A 19901-nucleotide genomic window follows, 5' to 3' on the forward strand; every position below is an offset into this window, starting at 1 on the left:
AGCATCCCGAAAGCAAAAGTTATAGGGACTTGGTATAAGATAAATTACAGCAAATCTTGTAAAAAAAAATCCAGTTCCGACTTGAACAGACGTTTTAGACTCGAAACAAGATAAATCATCATTAATTCATTCAACTAGACAGGAATTTTGATTAATCATCGTTGTTTTAAGCAATCAATCTGCTGAATGACAATCTCTGACTTGTTTCCCCAATGACTTGTAATAAAAACCTTAGAAGCGTAGGGGCAATTAAATAAGGGTGGGGAGTATTACCTCCGCCCCCACCGCTTCGCAATCATTTTCTAAAAAAAAAAATTATAATTGTAATTCCTTTCTCTGAAAACAAACATGTCATTTAAGCTTTAAAATCACTCAGGGAGAGAAAAACCAAATCACTGAAAATGCCGTTCCTGGGCTTCGAATAGTAAGCTTTATTAGAGCCGACCCCCTTCGCGTCCAAGACTCCCCCCACCCAACCCTCCCCCACCCCATCCTCACTGCGATATCAGTCAATAACAGTTCACCTCACCTCCTTCAATCAAAAACCACGTTCAGTGCCTATAAACCTTGATTAATAGTTAGTTTAGGATCTAAAAAATTAAATCTGTTAAAATTATTGGGTATAGTTAATAATGAATGAGATATTATTCAAATAAACACAAAAACACGATTTTTTTTATAGTCCTTAGTGTGATTGTTTGGTTAAGTGGCAGATCACTCGGGTGTCAATCCTCCGCCCCTCCCCTCACCCCCCCCCCTTGTGACTCTACTTTTCTCCTTGGGCATCTTGACGACCCTCCAGTGGCGAATGCTGTGACCTCGAAAAGGGGCCCCACGGGGAGGATTTATCCCCAGCTCCTCTCATGCACATGTGAGAACATTTTAAAATTATACAGGGTGCTTTGTTGAAAAATGGTGTTCTATGTAGAAACTTTTAAATTTAAATTCAAAATTATTCCACATCAAAATATCGATCATGTTTTGTGTTTGTTAAGTTTTCTTTTACTGTCGAAGTTTGTGCGATACTTTGACAATACTAGTCAAAACGGTCGCGACCCGCAATTTGAATACCATGCATGGTCTTACCCATCTTGCGATCGGCGCACGCCATTAATTAAACTATGAAAGGATAAATAAGAAAAACCATATTTGATTTAAAAGAGGCAACACCGTCAGGGTTATTTCAACACCAAGCATCGTAAACAAAAAGGAACACCAAGTTCACTAAATTTAACACCTCTTTTGTGTAACGAAAATGATTCATAAGATGGTATTGATTCAACAACACCAGCTGGTGTTGGCTGGTGTTGGCAAATGTCCACTCCAAGAAGGATACACATTTAACACCAACTGGTGTTAAATTTAACACCGTAACTTTGGCAGTATATATAATACCTTCAACCAGACATATTTATCAATTCATCGAAAGAAATGTAACCTTAACCTCTTCCCTGGTTTTGTATCCATTCCTAACACGGTCACGATAACAGTAAAATACCTGGATTCTTTTTGTTAGTGAGGTTTGGAATTCCATCAACAACAAACTACTAGCATAAACCAGATAATGGCAAGAGGGGGGGGGGGGCTACTTCCCCTTTAAAAGTGTTTACAATCATGAAGTTTAAGCGTGCGAAGAGCATCCGCAGTCGTCAATTTCAACAACATCGAACACTAATCGGGAATCTGTTCCCCCTTCTCACCCCTCCCCCACATCCACCATCCCTTCACCTTTCCATCTCAAAACCTAGTTACATATTTTTGAGGATCCTTAATAATATTCAATCGTTACCGATTAGGTCTATACTTGTAACCATGGAATACTATAGAATACCATGTAACCATGGAATACCATGGAATACCATGCATATGGAATACCATGGAATATCATGGAATACCATGTAACCATGGAATACCTCTTTGTATAAACCAATATCCCTCATGATGAGGGAGTTCTCGCTTGTCAACATTTTGGGTCATATTTTACGTTTTATGGTAGGTAATAATTATTCCTCTTTTAATGGTAAACATCAAGGGTACCACTATGGGCATTAAACTGTGCACCATGCTACGCCAACATATCTATGCACAAATTGGAATAGGAAATGCTATCCACTTATCTATACTTAAGCCGCAACATTATTATAGATACAATGACGAAATATTTTTCGTCTGGCCACATGGTGAAGAATTCGCTCAAGCCTTTCTTTGAACATGAAAATTCATTTCATGAGAGCATTACATTTTTTGTAGCAGTATCTAAACACCAACTATAATTTGTAGATGTTCTAGTCAAGTTGGGTATAGTATATTCCTTAACCACTTCGGTCTATTATAAGCCTACTGATATTCATATGTATTTACACTTTAATATAGTAATTTCACCCACATAGTCTCAAGAGTTCTATTGTTTATAGCCATTGACTCAAACGCATTTGCTCCTACCCACGTGATTATAAAACACTAGCTATCCATTTCAACTGATGATTTCTTGAACGTCGGATACCACCTTCACTTAATTAGACAGGGTTTTTCTAGGGCCGACAAACTGAACCGTGAGGACTTATACTAAAATACAAGTCCAAAAATCCAAACACACGCATTCCGTTTGTAACTAACTATACAACCCCCCTCATCAAATCCTTTACGAGCTCTATCAAACATTATTTTGCTTCATTCAAAGACGAAGAAGTCTGTAGGAAAATCGTTTAAGGTAACCCCCTCCCCCCACACACACCCCTTAACATGCTAGCTTTTCATCAATCCCCAGCCTTAGATTTCTGCTCACTTCCTCCAGAATTCCTTACCCAGTTTCCACCTCCGCAGGTAATTTCCGTTGCGGAGAACCTCGGTGTAAAATATGCTCCCCCCCCCATGTTACCCCGGGCACCGTGGTCAGAATTCCCAATGTTGACTATGGTATAAGACCCCCTTCCCTCTCTTGTGAATGTAGCAAAGTTATTTACATATTCTGCTGTATTCTTTGTAAAGAGGGCAATATTATGTAGGAGAAACAAGCCCTCGGTGCCGCATACGTTTTAGTAATCACAAAAAATCAATTCGTGATAACTTTGCAAGATTCCCCGTTTCCGAACTTTTCAATCTTCATAGAAATTCTCTTTTATTTGCTTCTAACTTCAAATCAAGAACTGAACGTAAAACGGAAAAAAAATCGATTGGATCTTTCCTATTAAGTCTCAAATCACCGACCTCAACTAAGACTTGGGACCACTAAACAACTACCAGTTCCACAAAACTGATATAACCCTTCCTTCCTATTCTTTTGCTCCTTAGTCGGTTTCATGTATAGTCATGGTTTATTAATTTAGTTAGTTATTAATTCCTTCAGTGCCACTTATCTAGCGTCATACAGTCATTGTGCAATGAAAAATTAATGAAGTGAAATTTTAAGGCCATTCAATTGTGAAAATGTCGTCAGATATAGACAATATTAATCGAAACATTATATTATATAGAACGAGTGACAATCAGACACCAGATTGAGAGTACAGGTCCCATATATTCATTTTCTCATAATAATGCATTGGTATTTGTATTATATTTAATAAATCGATGAAGTGTTAAGATTATCATAAACGTCGGTTTTTATATCATTTGTGATGTTCCGGTCAATGCGATAATGAACTCCGAAGTGACTTCCATAACAGTGTGGCCCATTAGATCGACTACGGGTTCTCCAGTTTCATTTCAAGCAATAACGTAAGTTGAAACCGCCCCCCCCCCTTCCCCTCTACACACACACACACACACTTGTTCATCTGTTCAACATCAGTTCAACATCAGTTAAAAGCAAACCCAATTGTTAGTACAATTATACTTTAATGTGTAAAAGTAAGTTGGCCTGACGTTTCGATCCTAGCAGGATCTTCTTCAAAGGCTATGACAAGTAACAGTAACAGAAGGGACAAAAACACGTAAGGGGATTAGTAGACAAGGGATGGAGAGAAGAAAGAAAGAAACCAACAGGGGAAGAGGAGAGGTAGGAGATAAACAGTGGAGGGACAAAGAGAGGATATAGGGAAGGGGCAGGGAATTAACTGGAGAAGGACAAAGACAGAAAGGTTTGGAGAAAATTATACTTATATATAACTATAGATCTAAATTATATTCACGTTTCAGAATGCACCATTTGCAATCATGATTTTGTTTTTATGTTGGATATCCCGGTAGTCCTTCCTACCACCCCAGGACTACCCCACCCTTTTTTCTAAAATCCATGATCCAACACTGTTTATTACCTTGATGAGGAGCTCAAGCAGCATATTTTAATTTTATCAAGTATACAATCTAGTTTTGAATATTATCCGATTTTGTAAGTTTGGTAATATCGCGAACCAATACACTGCAGCGAAGCAGCAATAAAGGTTCAAACTAAACATGTACAATAGTTTGAATGACTTCAGATCATATTGTGTTCATACGGTGTTCAGGTGGTGTTCATATGGTGTTCATACGTTGTACATACGGTGTTCAGATGGTGTTCAAATCATACGTATTCAGATGCTGTTTAAAACACGTTTCTTTTTCTTGATATGTTTTCCTTATATATTCGGGACAAAACAGTTTAGATCAAATTGTATCCCTTCAGAAACCATGATTTTATGTCGAAAATATAGGTCAAAACACTTAAACAAGGTTTGTTTCATATAACTGTATAGATACTAATACTTTTTATTTCCCGGTTATTCTGTATATATATTGTATGATCGAACGTCTTACTTTATTATTTAAAAAGATAATGTGCATCAAAATGAGGAGAGAGGATGGATATGGGAGGACACATAGTGATGGTCGGTGCAGTGCAAGAAGACCAACGTTCCCCAAATTTATCAAACTCTAACGATAATCAAAAACTGAATAAGTTAAAAGAAAGGTTTTATTTAAGTAAAGCTTACAATATTAGTATGATAACCGTGTCGAAAGCTGTCATACGGGACAACACATTTGAGATAAAATTGTGTCCCTTCAGAAACCATGATTTTATGACGAAAATATAGGTCAAATCATTTAAACAAAGTTTGTTACATATAACTATAGATACTATACTTTGTATTTTGTTTCCCGGTTATTCTGTTTATAGATTGTATTATCTGCGTCTTTACTAGTATGTCTCGTATACCTACTTCCTCGTCTGAAGAGCGCTTTTAAATCGAGGAAACGATGCTTGCGTTCCGAATGGAAGCTTTGAAGTACCATCCACAATGCTGCAGCCTATTCATTGAAAATATCAAAACTGCTATGCAGCTTTCCGATGTTAGTAGAGGAATATCATTCCATTCCATTCCATTCCATTCCATCCCATTCAATTCAATTCAAAATTCCAGTTTGGTTATTAAACGGAGATGGTTGAACTCATATCGAACTCTGTTTTGTTTGCGCACCTTTGACAATTAAATATATCAAACTATTATGTAGATAATTTTGTAATTAAACTATAATTGTAAGAACAAATGGATGGAAATCAAATTTGTTATTTACTTTTTGGTGGCACCTAAGCGTTTCATATTACCCCTAATGTATCTGCATCATTCCCAGACAGTTATGCCAGAGGTCACTGCAATATTATATAAGGAAGGTAGTTGGCTTTCATAGATTTACATATAGGCTACCTAGAGATATAAAGCTTGGATTACAGCCAACCAGGATGGTATCTCACTTGATCAAGGTTGGAATATATACAAACTTACAGATGGTTATATTATATCTGCAATTTGAGTTTCGAGGAAACACGACTCTTGAAATTGAATACATATATAATACGATAGAAAATATAAACAGATAGCCTCAAATGAGGTGGGTTTATAATTAAGTATTCCCAAAGAACTCTATTTTATACAAGGAATTGTTTTCAACGATTATTATATGAAGTGTCTAAAGCAGGGGTGGGCAACCTTTTTGAATGAATGGGCCAGATATAAGGGGTGAAAAAATTGACTGGGCCGCACCTAACCAACGACCTGCTGTTGATTTCAAACATTTGATTCCGAGGACTTTCAAGCAATAGGTGTGTGTACTTAATCATTATGTATTCACAAAAAACATAATGTCAATACAGTACAGTTGATCATTAATGGGGATAATAGGCCTAACTGACAGCATCATTAGTGCAGATAAATTCTAAGCAGCTAGCTGGGGTTTTTTTTTGTGATGATGTAAAATAGATTGATTGTTTTCTTTATCTTGAGACATCTCACGGGCCGCAGAAAAATCACTGGCGGGCCGCATGTGGCCCGCGGGCAGAAGGTTGCCCACCCCTGGTCTAAAGTTTCTCCCTTTTTTATTTATCTTTTTCGGGGGGTAAAATCCTGTACGAAACCATACAGTGCGCATTCAAACTTGCAGGTGACAGAAACGGACGCATCAGTGACTGTTTTCGAAACGTAGAAGCAATATATCCCAAAGTAAAAAATATCCAAATAAGTCCCAAAGCTTCGATGGAGGGGGAGGGGGGAGGTTGTCTGTCTGTCTGTCTATATGTGTGTGTTGGAGTGGGGGTCAGGGAAGGGATCTTTCATGACAATGAGCAGTTGGCTAAACTCTTATCTTTTTACCCTTTCCGTGATTTTTATTGTATCTATACACTATAGTCTATAACCAAGTTTTAAATAAACGGTTCACTTACCTTCTCCTTCTGCAGTTTCTTGCGGATAGCCCTGTTAGAAGAAGAAGAAGGGATTCATTAATGGTTAATGTAGTAATGACAAGCATTTTGTATTATATAAAGGTGAAGTTTGGTCATCATCACGTGTGCTTTAACATACTTAAATATTACTGCTAAAGTATTTTTAGTCCGGGGGCCCAACCAACATTTTATCGTGTTATATTTTTATGTACTGTATATACACTCGGATATTATTGTAATATTCCTGTTTGTCAGTTACCCCTCCCCCCACCCCCCCCCACCCCCCCCCCCCCCCCACACACACACGCACACCAGAAGTACAAGGGGTTGATTCACTGCCTGGTTTAATCATTGTATAAATTGATTTATACAAAACCTTTAAATAATCTCATAGTTTCCTAATCAATTTCAAATAAGTGATGCACTCTGTCTTCACGGCATATGTATAGCCTAGCGCACTATCGGTTACAGAATGGGCTGTGGCCTTCATTTCGGCCAGCTATCTCGGTCCTTTCGAATGAGAGGAAAGGCTACACAGACTAAATACAGAGCATTTTCACCAATAACATGAGAACAGTCAGTGTTTATAAAATATTTCTGACAAGTCGCGTGTGTTGCGGAATCTGATGATGGGTTTTTTTTCTTCAATCATCCATAAGGCATGATAATTGCAATTTGAACAACAGAAGAAGCTTCAGAATTACGCAAAATCGTCGGGGAGGACCCGGGGATGGAGGAGGGAAGATGTGCCGAGGGTAAGAAGAACAATGCGAAGCAGAGTAAAACTATGAAAAGAGAATCAGACGGACGACTGCGAGGCTCACGACGATGGGAAGTGATAATGGAAAGAGAATGGGAGGGGGGGGGGGGTAAAAGAGGATAGGAGAAAACTGAATAGGGACATGGAGACGAGTAAACGGTAAATGGAAAAAGGGTAAACGGTTAAAGACAAAGCAAGAGAGGAGGGGAAAGGTGTAGATTAAGGGTGCGGGGAAAGGGGTAGATTAAGGATGCGGGGTCAGGGGTAGATAAAGGGTAAAGGGAAAGCTGAGATGGCGGAGAAAGAGGCAGGTTCAGCGGTAACCAATGTTGCAGTTTTGTTTTGCAAAAATTTGACTGATGTACCTCGGGGGGGGGGGGGGTAAAGAGAGAGGGCTGATGGGAGGGTCTAATGGGTTGGTCTCAGGGGAGGGGACTAAGGGGGAGTGTTCTAAGAGAAGGGCATAACGGGAGAGCATTAAGAGGAGGGCTTTAGGGGGAAGATCATGGGGGAGAGTCTAATGGGAGGGGTTTAAGGGGAGGATTTTTCAGGGGAGGGTTTTAAGGGGAGGGCTTTAAGAAGAGGACTTTAGGGAGAGGGGCTTTATGGGTAGGGTTTAAGGGGGAGGAGTTTAAGGGGAGGGACTTAGATGCAACATAGAACTATAATTTCCATCAATTTAACTACATTTGTGTATTACAAGTTGAAAAGTTTGCAGTTTTTTAAGAATTTGCTTGCAACATCTGTTATGAAGCTTGAAGAGGAGAGGAGGAGAGGAGGAGAGGAGGAGAGGGGCATGGGGGAGGGGGAGAGGAGGAGAGGAGGAGAGGAGCAGAGGAGCAGAGGAGCAGAGGAGCAGAGGAGCAGAGGAGCAGAGGAGCAGAGGAGGAGAGGAGGAGAGGAGGAGAGGAGCAGAGGAGGAGAGGGGGAGAGGGGGAGAGGGGGAGAGGGGGAGAGGAGCAGAGGAGCAGAGGAGGAGAGGAGCAGAGGAGGAGAGGAGCAGAGGAGGAGAGGGGAGAGGAGGAGAGGGGGAGAGGGGGAGAGGGGGAGAGGGGGAGAGGGGGAGAGGGGGAGAGGGGGAGAGGGGGAGAGGGGGAGAGGGGGAGAGGGGGAGAGGGGGAGAGGGGGAGAGGGGGAGAGGGGGAGAGGGGGAGAGGGGGAGAGGAGGAGGAGGAGAGGGGGTGAGGGGGAGAGGAACAGAGGAGGAGAGAAGGAGAGGACGGAAGAGATAGATGGGCAAATGGCAAAAAAATGTAAAAAAGGAGAAACGGAATATGAGAAGAGATTAGGATAAAGAGGGTAATGAAAAGGAGATAGGGAGCAGAGGAATGCATGTGGTAGAGGAGTCAGCATCGAACAGGGCGAATACTCCGGAAAAAGCCACACAAATAGAAAGTGTAATCTGAATATTAATGAGAAGAAAAGCTACGGAAGGGAAACGGAAAGGGGAATGAGAAAGGGAAATGAAATGCCATTAACTTTAGTAAAGTGAGAATGGTTAGGCTACTGAGTGTAGGCTGCTGAAAATTTACAATCAGTACTTCGAGGCTCCGACACCCTACGACCACCCCTCCCCCTTCCCCAGGCCTCTTTTTCCCCTACCCAATGTCTCTTCCTCCCCCACCCCATGCCTCTTCCCCCCTCCCCATGCCTCTTCAAATTGAATAAAAAATGTAATATTTTGACACTACAGTTGTTTTATGTTCAGATATTGTGAAAACACCGTATAGATCTGACAGAAACGACACAGTGGCTACCTGCAATGGACGGAACGATCTCCAGTTGGATGTCCTATTTACACACAGTGACGTAGTCGAAATGGAAGATGGAAGGCGCCCCCAACCCCACCACCATACCATTCCCTCGTAGCTTTCTCTCCAGAATTTATAATATATGCAAATATATATAAATTAATATATATATATATATATATATATATATATATATATATATATATATACCTTTCTGACACATTTTTATCGCCCCTCGACAGCTGTTGTCCTGCCCACGGCACCGAGCCGCTCTGCAATCTGCAGCTCACCAGACCTGCCGGCTAAACCCATCCGCTACCCCACCTCTACCCCACCCGTACCCCCTCCCATCGTATCGACTTACCAGACTCTCGTCAGCTTTAACGGCTGACGCAATATCATGTGTTTTCATTCAAAGTTACGAAACTGGTGTAAAAATGATTCAGCTTATATAGTTGCATATTTATACGCATAAATTGAAAATTGTGTCGTTTGACACAATTATGTGTAATGCAAAAAACATCATTTAGCACACGAAGGAAGCATTGCGTCAGCCTAAACTGCTGGGTCGGCTAGCTTCCAACATGTAGTTCTAACTCTGCCAAATCTTTTGTATTTTTGAACACATAACAAGTGTAATATAATATTGCAAATATGTCTCCGAATATAACAACAGAATATTTAACAGACATTGAGCTCTCCAAAATACATAATACATTGATTCTTAGTCAACCACAAAACAACTTACAAAATAACAATCGTAGTTCTTAAATCGCCCAAACATGTTCGTTACAAAATCGCATCTTTTAAAAATGAAAAAAAAAAAAATATGAAAACTTCCATAGATTTGTTCTTCTTCTTTCCCCTCTTTTTTCCCCCTGAGATTAAAGAAGGTACTTACCAAGTGAACGAGCATACAAAGTACCAGAGCCTGGTATAACATCTGTATCTTGATACCTTCCATGGTGAATATATATGGTGTGTATATGAGCTGGTCACTCAACGAGTATCAGGAATAGAATGACACGTTAAACACTTCCCTATAAGCTCAACGAACCAGGGTTGCATTGACGTCAGCCATGGACGTCACAATTGCTAATGCGTGTCAACCATATGAAAACTTTCCAGAAAATGATATGAGAAATCAAAACACGACACGTAGAATCAGTCATTATGGGGGTATTCCAAGCTTAACGTAAATTATCTTCTAATATGTGTGTTTTTTCTTGTTCCAGTCAAAAAAACAAAACAAAAACAAAAAAACTCAAATGAAGAGATACGAAGTATCCTATTGATCTGCTTTTATAGTGACCAACATAATGAAACAATGATAATTTAAGGGTCTGATTTATTACCGTATTAGGTTAATATCTTAATAATGTATGAACATTTTTGTGTTCAATCCAAAGAATTCAAAAGGAAGTCTGCTTGGCGTTTTTTGGGAGTATTTTTCTTCTTTCTTTTAAGATCCACCATCTTTCCCGTTGTAGATTACAGATGCAGTGGCTGCCCGTGTCAGGTACAGAGAGCGTATTATGGGGTTTGTTCATGTCTGTACAGGCTTAATTCTGTGACGTCAAATGACGTAACAACAGCCACATTTTTTATTTACCTCGACTAAGCATTATCCCAAACAATAATCCCAATCTGTAGCAGGATTAACGCTAGCCTTAATAATCAGGTAGTTATTTTTTTACGGCACTTTTAAGCGACCAATAATGTGGAAGAAGTTCACATGGGCTTATGGGTTACAACTTTCACGTCGGGTGGCTTCCAATTCAAACATTGTAATTGAAACTTTGGAATCTTTTCAGTTTAGAAAGTTAATTCAGATTGGAAAACCATAAACTGATCTTGTAAGAATAAAAAAAAAACTTGCAACGACCCGGCAGCGATTGTTTTGCCCAGACAGGTTTGCAATTATGTGTAAATAGTCACTCATGATTGGTCGGAAAAATTATGTCATCACCATTGAAACCTTCACTCTGAGGTTACCAAGATATACCCGTCCTATATGTACGGTGTTTATTCAATCATTGATTTAGCCCAACGGAGATAATTCAACAGAAAAGTTGTGTAAATTAAGCCTTGGTTATTCGCGTACCATTTTCCAAAATTTAGACAGAAAAATTCAGACTAACTGGAGTCCTAATCTAGTCACGCAATTCACTCATCGTTATGGTCACATGGTCAGATCCTGACGTAAGGGTGACGTCATATATATAGGTTTTTATAATCGAGTTGTGCATGTTCCCTTTACATTTCTGGATTACCAATCGATCTGTATAGGTTACTATGGAGTTTTGATCCAGGTCGAAGGTCACAATTATATATTTCAGGTCGAGGACATTTTATGATATCATATATATATATATATATATATATATATATATATATATATATATATATATATTATATAATATATATATATAATATATATATATATAATATATATATATATATATATATATATATCGAATCGATACATCGATAAGGTTACAAGTTGTCGCGTATGTAAATAAAAATGACATCGGACATCATAGTGTTCAGTTTCGGGAACTGTTTCTAATTGCTTTTTTTTTTAAATCACAATCAAAAGATGTGTATTAGAACGCAAGAGAACGGGAACAACTATTATAAGTCACACACACAAACACACACAGACGCACACACAAAAACATTTAACTTTCTTTTATGTCAGCAATTTATTATCTTTGTAAATTCGTGCCATACATAAGAACATTGTAACATCGGATTCATCGGTACATTTATTTTGAAACTTGATAATATATGGGTAGTGTACAACTACTAGAAAGCCCCATCTGGAAATTATTATACAAAGGCACCAAACATATTATATTACTTTATACGTCAAACCTTTCAAGGACGGCGTCAATTTCAAACTAATACATGTCTGTTAGAAAAGGCCTGCTACTCTTCCCTCCCCGCCCCACCACCCACCCCCAACCCACCCTAATCACTACATTATTTATGATCACAAGCAGGATTTGCTTATTCAATAAGCGCATTGAGAGAAAATTAAGAAAAAAGTTGCTACGAATTGTGCGCATGTGTGGCACTAAGCTATAGAATATATATATCCATTTAGTAGTAATAAAGAACATGTCTATTACGATGCCAATTTACTTATCTTTAAATTGTTCAAAGTTGCGATTCAGGAGATCAGAGAGCCAACTGTTACCTTCGAAAATCTATAGATGATGATATTATTAAGAGGGCTTAGTCACGGTTTACTCTACGTCTATTTACATGCGTCATTCTTGTTTATATCCATAAATAAACGACCCCATGTCAATGAGCTGACCCTTCGCGGTCTTCCGAGTTCCCAATATGGACAGGGGGGGGGGGGGTGGGGGCTTGTTGAATCGGGTTGTAAACGCGCCAAAAGCATGAGCCCAATCCTTGCTTCCAATTGGAGTGACAGCATCATGAATATTCATTCGAAAGTATGTGTTCTGATGTTTCTCAAACGTGTTTTTTTTTGCATTTGCATATTGCAACATAACTTTTATGAAGTGATTTTTCTTTTCTTCTTTGATGCTGGCTGATTGGTCTACAGTGTTTTGGCGGAGATTTGCGATTTTGAAATGTTGTCTCCCTGACTTGGAGAGTTAAATGCAAGCAAATCTATGATGATTATAATGTGCGACAGACGTGTTTGAACGGAGACTTTTTCTTGATAAGTGTACAACTTTTTTTGGGTTAACATTTTAACTGACAGAAGATCGTTAAATGGAATATTATTTAAAAAAAAAACTGCCAACAGACTATTTGAATCTTCTACTTGTATGTTCTTCATGGATCGTGTATAGCAATAACAATAATAATGGGGAACAGATAGTGTCCATAAATAAAATTGTTTAGCTAATGAGATGCAGCAAACAAAACTGGTAGGAACAATAAGCGGTAGGTTGAACTCAGAGATATAATTAGTGACGTATGCGCATGCGTGGTCACGTTTACGATGTGTTCCGCTGGATCACTGACATTTGAGAGTATGTAACAGGCTTGTTTCCCCAAGTAAGCGATGAATAGTCGACATTCATGTTTCCTTTATCACATGAATCTTGGCTACTATTGTCGAGCCACCACGCTGTACAAGTAGAGGTACCATTTACTGTCGTGAAACTTTGAGACAGAGAACCACTCATCTCATCGGTGAACCCGGTACCTGGAAGTAAGTAAGTAAAACTTTATTGCTCCAAATAAGGAAATTAATGTCTCGCACATAAAAGTTCAAAACAGTACAAAAATATATGAGCATAGGAAAATAAATCAGGATATATACAGATGGAGATTAAAGAATGAGAATGATAAACAGTAAGACAAGGACAAGATAAAAGATTATTGCAACAGCCTAGCGACGTAAGTTGACATTGAAAAGTTTGATTGCACGGGGAGTGAACGAGTTACGATAGCGATTAGTTCTCGTGTACGGCTGTCTCAGTCTGCCACTGCCTCTGTTAATTACATTGTCATTAAGATAACAGTGAAGGAATGACAAAGACAAACCTCTGTATTATACACACACACACACACACACACACATATATATATATATATATATATATATTGAAATTGTAATAATGAGATGGAAATCCAGAACAATGAAAACAAAATTACGACATGTGTGTAAGAGTGTTTGTGTGTATATATGTATGTGTTCTTTGAGCTACGTTTCCAGATATAAGATAACGGTGAATATCATAGCAAGCTTGCAGACCCTTATACGCGACGATTATTTGTGTAGGAGATTTAATGAAAAAGACTCTCCTTTGTAAATCTTTACTGCACATCTTTAAAGAGATCGATTAAAACAGTTACAAAATATGATAACATGAAGTATTCATTTGTTTTCTTTTCATTCTCATTTTGTTATCGGTGTAGAGACGTGTCCATCTCGTGAGAAGTAGACGAATGTTTACCTTATGAGAGTCAAGAACAGAAGTAATAAGATTGACAAAGGGAGAGATTTAACGCAAAATGCAAAACTTCACAGCTGTTGCATTTATATTAAATGTCAGGCTTACCTGATACTACAGTAAACTGTCCGAGTGAAACTAGCTTGTAGCTGCTGTTCTCGTCCGATATCCGGAAAAAGCCGTAAGTCACGTTCCCAACACCTGATGTTGTCTCCATGTCAATTTTCAGTGTATATTCTTTTTGGTTGGTTAAATATGCCAAGTTCTCGTTACCCATATAAAACTCGTGATTCAAAAACCCAAATCCATTCTTGTACGCATTGTCATGACGATTAAAGTCAATAGTTCCATCAATACGACGTTGGATGACCTGTAAAGCAAAACAAACATGTCATTTGAAACTAAAAGAAACATTCAATTATCACGGTGATATGTTATATAATAACCAAAAAAACAAGAAAATAAAAAACTAATAATTTACATACGGTATCTATCTGAATTTTGAAAATATTTTTAAATTATCTTAAAAACCCTGAATGGAGTTTGGAGGAAAATTCCCAACATCATGTGTTCATTACAAGATCACACGGCTGTACAGTCGAGTTGATCCTAGTGAAAGTCCTAGTCCAGTTCATCCGAGTCTAAGACAAGTCTAAGACAACTCTGAGACAATTCTTATAGACTAGTCTGTGACAGGTCTGGAACAGGTCAGTGACAGGTATGGGATAAATATACTAATTATTCCAGTATATAATGTTGATGATCATTTATCGGAAGTTCTGGGTAAAACTATGGAATATGGATTGATAAATTACTTTTCATATGCAAATTTTTGGTTAACTTTGTTTTAGTTTTTGGAGAAAATAAAATGTATAAATAAAGTTTATGAAAATTAAACAAAGGTCAAAGAGAGAAAAATACTATATACCGTGTTCTAGGACGTGTGGGATCAAGTATATGCCTGTGCCTATACGTTGTGTAAAGTTCCTCAAACCCTTTCTTAATTTCTGTTCCACATTTGAAATGTTTTACCGCCATTCGGGTACTTTTATTGTTGAGGATCGTTAAAAAGATCAGAACATTAAAGATATAGTTGGACTATACCTAAAAATGGGTATAGCTGACTAGAATTAAATTTCGATTAGCAAGCACACTGCGGCTTTACGAAACAGCTTTTATAAACTAATTTGCTATAATATACTTACAGTCCAGCCTCCTCCATTCATATCACAGAATACCTCGATGGGTTCCGGCAACCCTTCAGGTTTGATAACGTAAACACCGTCATGAATTTCAGCTGGGTCGCTACATTGATTTAAGATGTCCTGACAATCCTTGGGATATTCACTTTGTTGATAATAGAATAAGCCACCTGGAAGGTTAAAAAAAATCGAAACGTCAACAAACAACAACAACATAGTAACTACAAATGGTCAAAACTTGAAAACGACACGTTTACAGTTTTGAAATTGTAAACCGTTTGTCCCAAAAAAATTGAAACATAAGGAGAATAAATCCATTCCATTATGGTAAACTTTCTTTGAAAGATAAAACCACATCACTCATAAATGCTTAGACGTAAAGAGATCATTTCTGTTGTTAGACAAAGAGGAAAAAAGGACATTTAATGTTATATATTAAAATATTTAAATTTAGTTAGTACTAGACTTGGAATGCATTGACGCATTCAACCAAAAACGCAAGATCATTCTTTGTTTTTTTTAGCAACAATTAAATCTAAGCACGGACCCAAGGAGTGTGGGTGTACACGTCCCCCTCGTACACCCCCCCCCCCCCATTCCCACCTTCAACCCTATAGAGAACAGTGCATGCAGCACTAAGAGGTAGCTTAGTATTGATAACAAGTAAAACGTATAAAAAATATCGAAGAATACTTTATTTCTGCAGGAGCAACACATCATTACATAGAAACATTTATAGATGCAGTCAAAAAATTAAGATTTTTTTCCGATATCATTCTGGTGAGAGTTTAATTCATCATTTTGTTGCGAAATGACGAAAATTCTACTAACTAATTAAAATGCAGGGAATTGGTCATTTTGTTAAATAATTTGATCATATATTAATTATAGTAAAATAAATCAATTTGTTTTAAAAAGCAATTGCTACCATATTTTACCAAGACTTCTAAACATTGTGATGTCACTCTTTTTCCCCCTCTATTTTGCCAAGGCATTATCTTGCTATCTCAACAATTGTCTGGAAATTGTCAACTTATTTTGTAGAAAGGTATATTGTTATCTCGATGACGCTTTTTTCTGACCAAATATTTAGAGGTGAAAATAGCTTGAAACGCAAATAGCCATAGAGAAAAATAGTACCTAACTGAAATCCTTTTATTTTGTCCTTATTTATTATTCTTAGACCTATTATATAATATCAATATTAAATTTCTTCCGAAAGTCATATTTTAAGAATAACACATTTTGCTGTGGTCCAACTGTTTTTAATTACATTTTGATGGAATTTGAAATCAAATTTACATCGAAATAGATGTTACCTCAAACAGCTGCTTTAAGTTAGGTATAAACCACAACTATCGAATCATGAAACTATATATAGCAAGGAAAATGTTATCGAAAGTTGTGAAGATTAGCTAGGCTAAGAGGAAATGAAATTCGAGCTGAAAAAATAAATTCTGATTTTATGAGCGTTGATATGTATATATTTTTTCTATTGTGCATATATTATTTGAAAATATGACATCAGAGTAGTGATGAAGGATAAATACGAGGAAACAAACCATTGAAAAAAAACTGAACAACTTTCGAATTAATCCACAAGTTAGCTTTTTCAATGACGTTTGTGCATTGTTAAAGGAGAGGAAACGACGTTTTTGTTTCTAGAAAGGAGAGCCCACACTTTGATGTTAAGCATCCCGCAAAGCAAAGGTTATAGGGACTTTGTATAAGATAAATTACAGCAAATCTTGTAAAAAAAATCCAGTTCCGACTTTAACAGACGTTTTAAACTCGGAACAAGATAAATCATCATTAATTCATTCTTTTAGACAGGAATTTTGATTAATCATCGTGTTTTTAAGCAATCAGTCTGCTGAATGACAATCTCTGACTTGTTTTGCCCAATGACTTGTAATAAAAACCTTAGAAGCGTAGGGGCAATTAAATAAGGGTGGGGAGTATTACCTCCGCCCTCACCGCCTCGCAATAATTTTCTTAAAAACAAATTATAATTGTAATTCCTTTCTCTGAACAAAATGTCATTTAAGCTTTAAAATCACTTAGGGAGATAAAACCAAATCACGGAAAATGCCACAGTTTCCTGGGCTTCGAATATTCAGCTTTATTAACGCCGATCCCCTTCGCGTCCCCCCTCCCACCCCTCCCCCTAACTGCGATATCAGTCAATAACAGTTCATCTCGACTCCTTCAATCAGAAACCACGCCCAGTGCCTATAAACCTTTATGAATAGTTATTTTAGGATCTTAAAAAAAAAAATCGGTTAAAATTATTGGGTATAGATAATAATGAATGAGATATATTATTCAGATAGGAATTCTAAGAATTAAATTGAAATTCAGATGATTTATGTAAGTCGAATTGAATCGAGTCATGCATGAGCGGAACGACGACATATTGACAATTTGCATTCGTGAAAGGTTAGTTAATATATATATATATATATATATATATATATATATATATATATTTTTTGGGGGGGGGGTAATATCCTGAGAATGTGCGTGTACGAAACCCATACAGTGAGCATTCAAACTTGCAGGTGACAGAAACGGACGCATCAGTAACTGTTTTTGAAATGTAGAAGCCAAAAGTCGGAAAGACATATTACATACCCAAATAAGTCACAAAGCTTCGATGGAGGGGGGGGGGGGTTGTCTGTCTGTCTGTTTATATGTGTGTTGGGATGGGGATGAGGGATGGGATCTTTCATGACAATGAGCAGCTGACCAAACTCTTTATCTTTACCCTTTCCGTGATTTTTATTGTATCTATACACACTAGTCTATAACCAAGTTTTAAATAAACGGTTCACTTACCTTCTCCTTCTGTTTCTTTGCGGATAGCCCTGTTAGAAAAAGAAAAAGGGATTCATTAATGGTTAATGTAGTAATGACAAGCATTTTGTATTATATAAAGGTGAAGTTTTGTTATCATCACGTGTGCTTCAACATACTTAAATATTAGTGCTCATATATTTTTAGTCCGGGGGCGCAACCAACATTTTATCGTGTTATATTTTTATGTATTCACTGGGATTTTTTTTGTAATATTCCTGTTCGTCGGTTACCCCCCCACACACCATCCCCCACCCCCCCCCCCCACACACACACCAGAAGTACAAGTGGTTGCTTCACTGCCTGGTTTAATAATTGTGTAAATGTAAGTTGGCCTGACGTTTCGATCCTAGCAGGATCTTCTTCAAAGGCTAAATGACAAGTATCAGTAACAGAAGGTACAAAAACACGCACAGAATACAGACAGGTTAATGAGCATGGTGAACACAAAGATATACATGTAAGGGGATTAGTAGACAAGGGAAAGAAAAGAAACCAACAGGGGAAGAGGAGAGGTAGGAGATAAACAGTGGTTTAATCATTGTATAAATTAATTTATACAAAACCTTTAAACAATCTCATAGTTTCCTAATCAATTTCAAATACGTGTTGCACTCTGACTATACACGGCATATGTATAGCCTAGCGCACTATCGGTTACAGAATGGGCTGTGGCCTTCATTTCGGCCAGCTATCTCGGTCCTTTCGAATGAGAGGAAAGGCTACACAGACTAAATAAAGTAACATGAGAACAGTCAGTGTTTAAAATATAAAATATTTCTGAAAAAGTCGCGTGTGTCGCAGAAATCTGATGATAGTTTTTTTTTTCTTCAATCATCCATAAGGCATGATAATTGCAATTTGAACAACAGAAGATGATTCAGAATTACGCAAAATCGTCGGGGAGGACCCGGGGATGGAGAGGGAACATGTGCCGAGGGTAAGAAGAACAATGCGAAGCAGCGTAAAACAATGAAAAGAGAATCAGACGGACGACTGCGAGGCTCACGACGATGGGAAGTGATAATGGAAAGAGAATGGGAGGGGTGGGGGAGGTAAAAGAGGATAGGAGAAAACTAAATAGGGACATGGAGACGAGTAAACGGTAATGGAAAAAGGGTTAGAACGGTTAAAGACAAAGCAAGAGAGGAGGGGAAAGGTGTAGATTAAGGGTGCGGGGTCAGGGGGTAGATTAAGGGTGCGGGGGAAAGGGGTAGATAAAGGGTGAAGGGGAAAGCGGAGATGGCGGAGAAAGAGGCAGGTTCAGCAGTAACCAATGTTGCAGTTTTGTTTTGCAAAAATTTGACTGATGTACCTAGGGGGGGGGGGGTAAAGAGAGAGGGCTAATGGGAGGGGTCTAATGGGGTTGGTCTCAGAGGAGGGGGACTAAGGGGAGTGTTCTAAGAGAAGGGCATAACGGGAGAGCATTAAGGGGAGGGCTTTAGGGGGAAGATCATGGGGGAGAGTCTAATGGGAGGGGTTTAAAGGGGAGGGTTTTTAAGGGGAGGGTTTTAAGGGGAGGGTTTTAAGGGGAGGGCTTTAAGGAGAAGACTTTAGGGAGAGGGGCTTTATGGGTAGGGTTTAAGGGGGGAGGAGTTTAAGGGGAGGGACTTAGATGCAACATAGAACTATAATTTCCATCAATTTAACTACATTTGTGTATTACAAGTTGAAAAGTTTGCAGTTTTTTAAGAATTTGCTTGCAAACATCTGTTATGAAGCTTGAAGAGGAGAGGAGCAGAGGAGGAG

General features: G+C 38.2%; 1 protein-coding gene and 1 long non-coding RNA gene across 3 annotated transcripts in view; one reads left to right on the top strand and one right to left on the bottom strand.

The window, feature by feature from the left end:
• The window catches only part of LOC139973066 (fibrinogen-like protein A), a 28525-nt gene that overhangs the window by 5700 nt on the left and 2924 nt on the right, over nt 1-19901 (bottom strand). Inside the window, exons 1-2 of one of the 2 annotated variants that reach the window (XM_071979433.1) lie at nt 10053-10212; nt 6641-6671 (exon numbers count right to left, since the gene is read on the bottom strand). In XM_071979433.1, the coding sequence (XP_071835534.1) occupies nt 6641-6671; nt 10053-10115 (94 nt within the window). In that variant the 5' untranslated portion in view covers nt 10116-10212. Of the gene's footprint in view, nt 1-6640; nt 6672-10052; nt 10213-19901 lie in introns of those variants that run through there. The other variant, XM_071979434.1, reaches the window with a different exon arrangement.
• LOC139973067 (uncharacterized) lies at nt 497-18980 on the top strand. The gene is made up of 2 exons (XR_011795132.1): nt 497-3997; nt 18668-18980. It is a non-coding gene; the product is annotated as an uncharacterized lncRNA (long non-coding RNA).

Source organism: Apostichopus japonicus, chromosome 9 (genome assembly GCF_037975245.1).
Source record: "Apostichopus japonicus isolate 1M-3 chromosome 9, ASM3797524v1, whole genome shotgun sequence".
Classification (NCBI taxonomy): Eukaryota; Metazoa; Echinodermata; class Holothuroidea; order Aspidochirotida; family Stichopodidae; genus Apostichopus; species Apostichopus japonicus.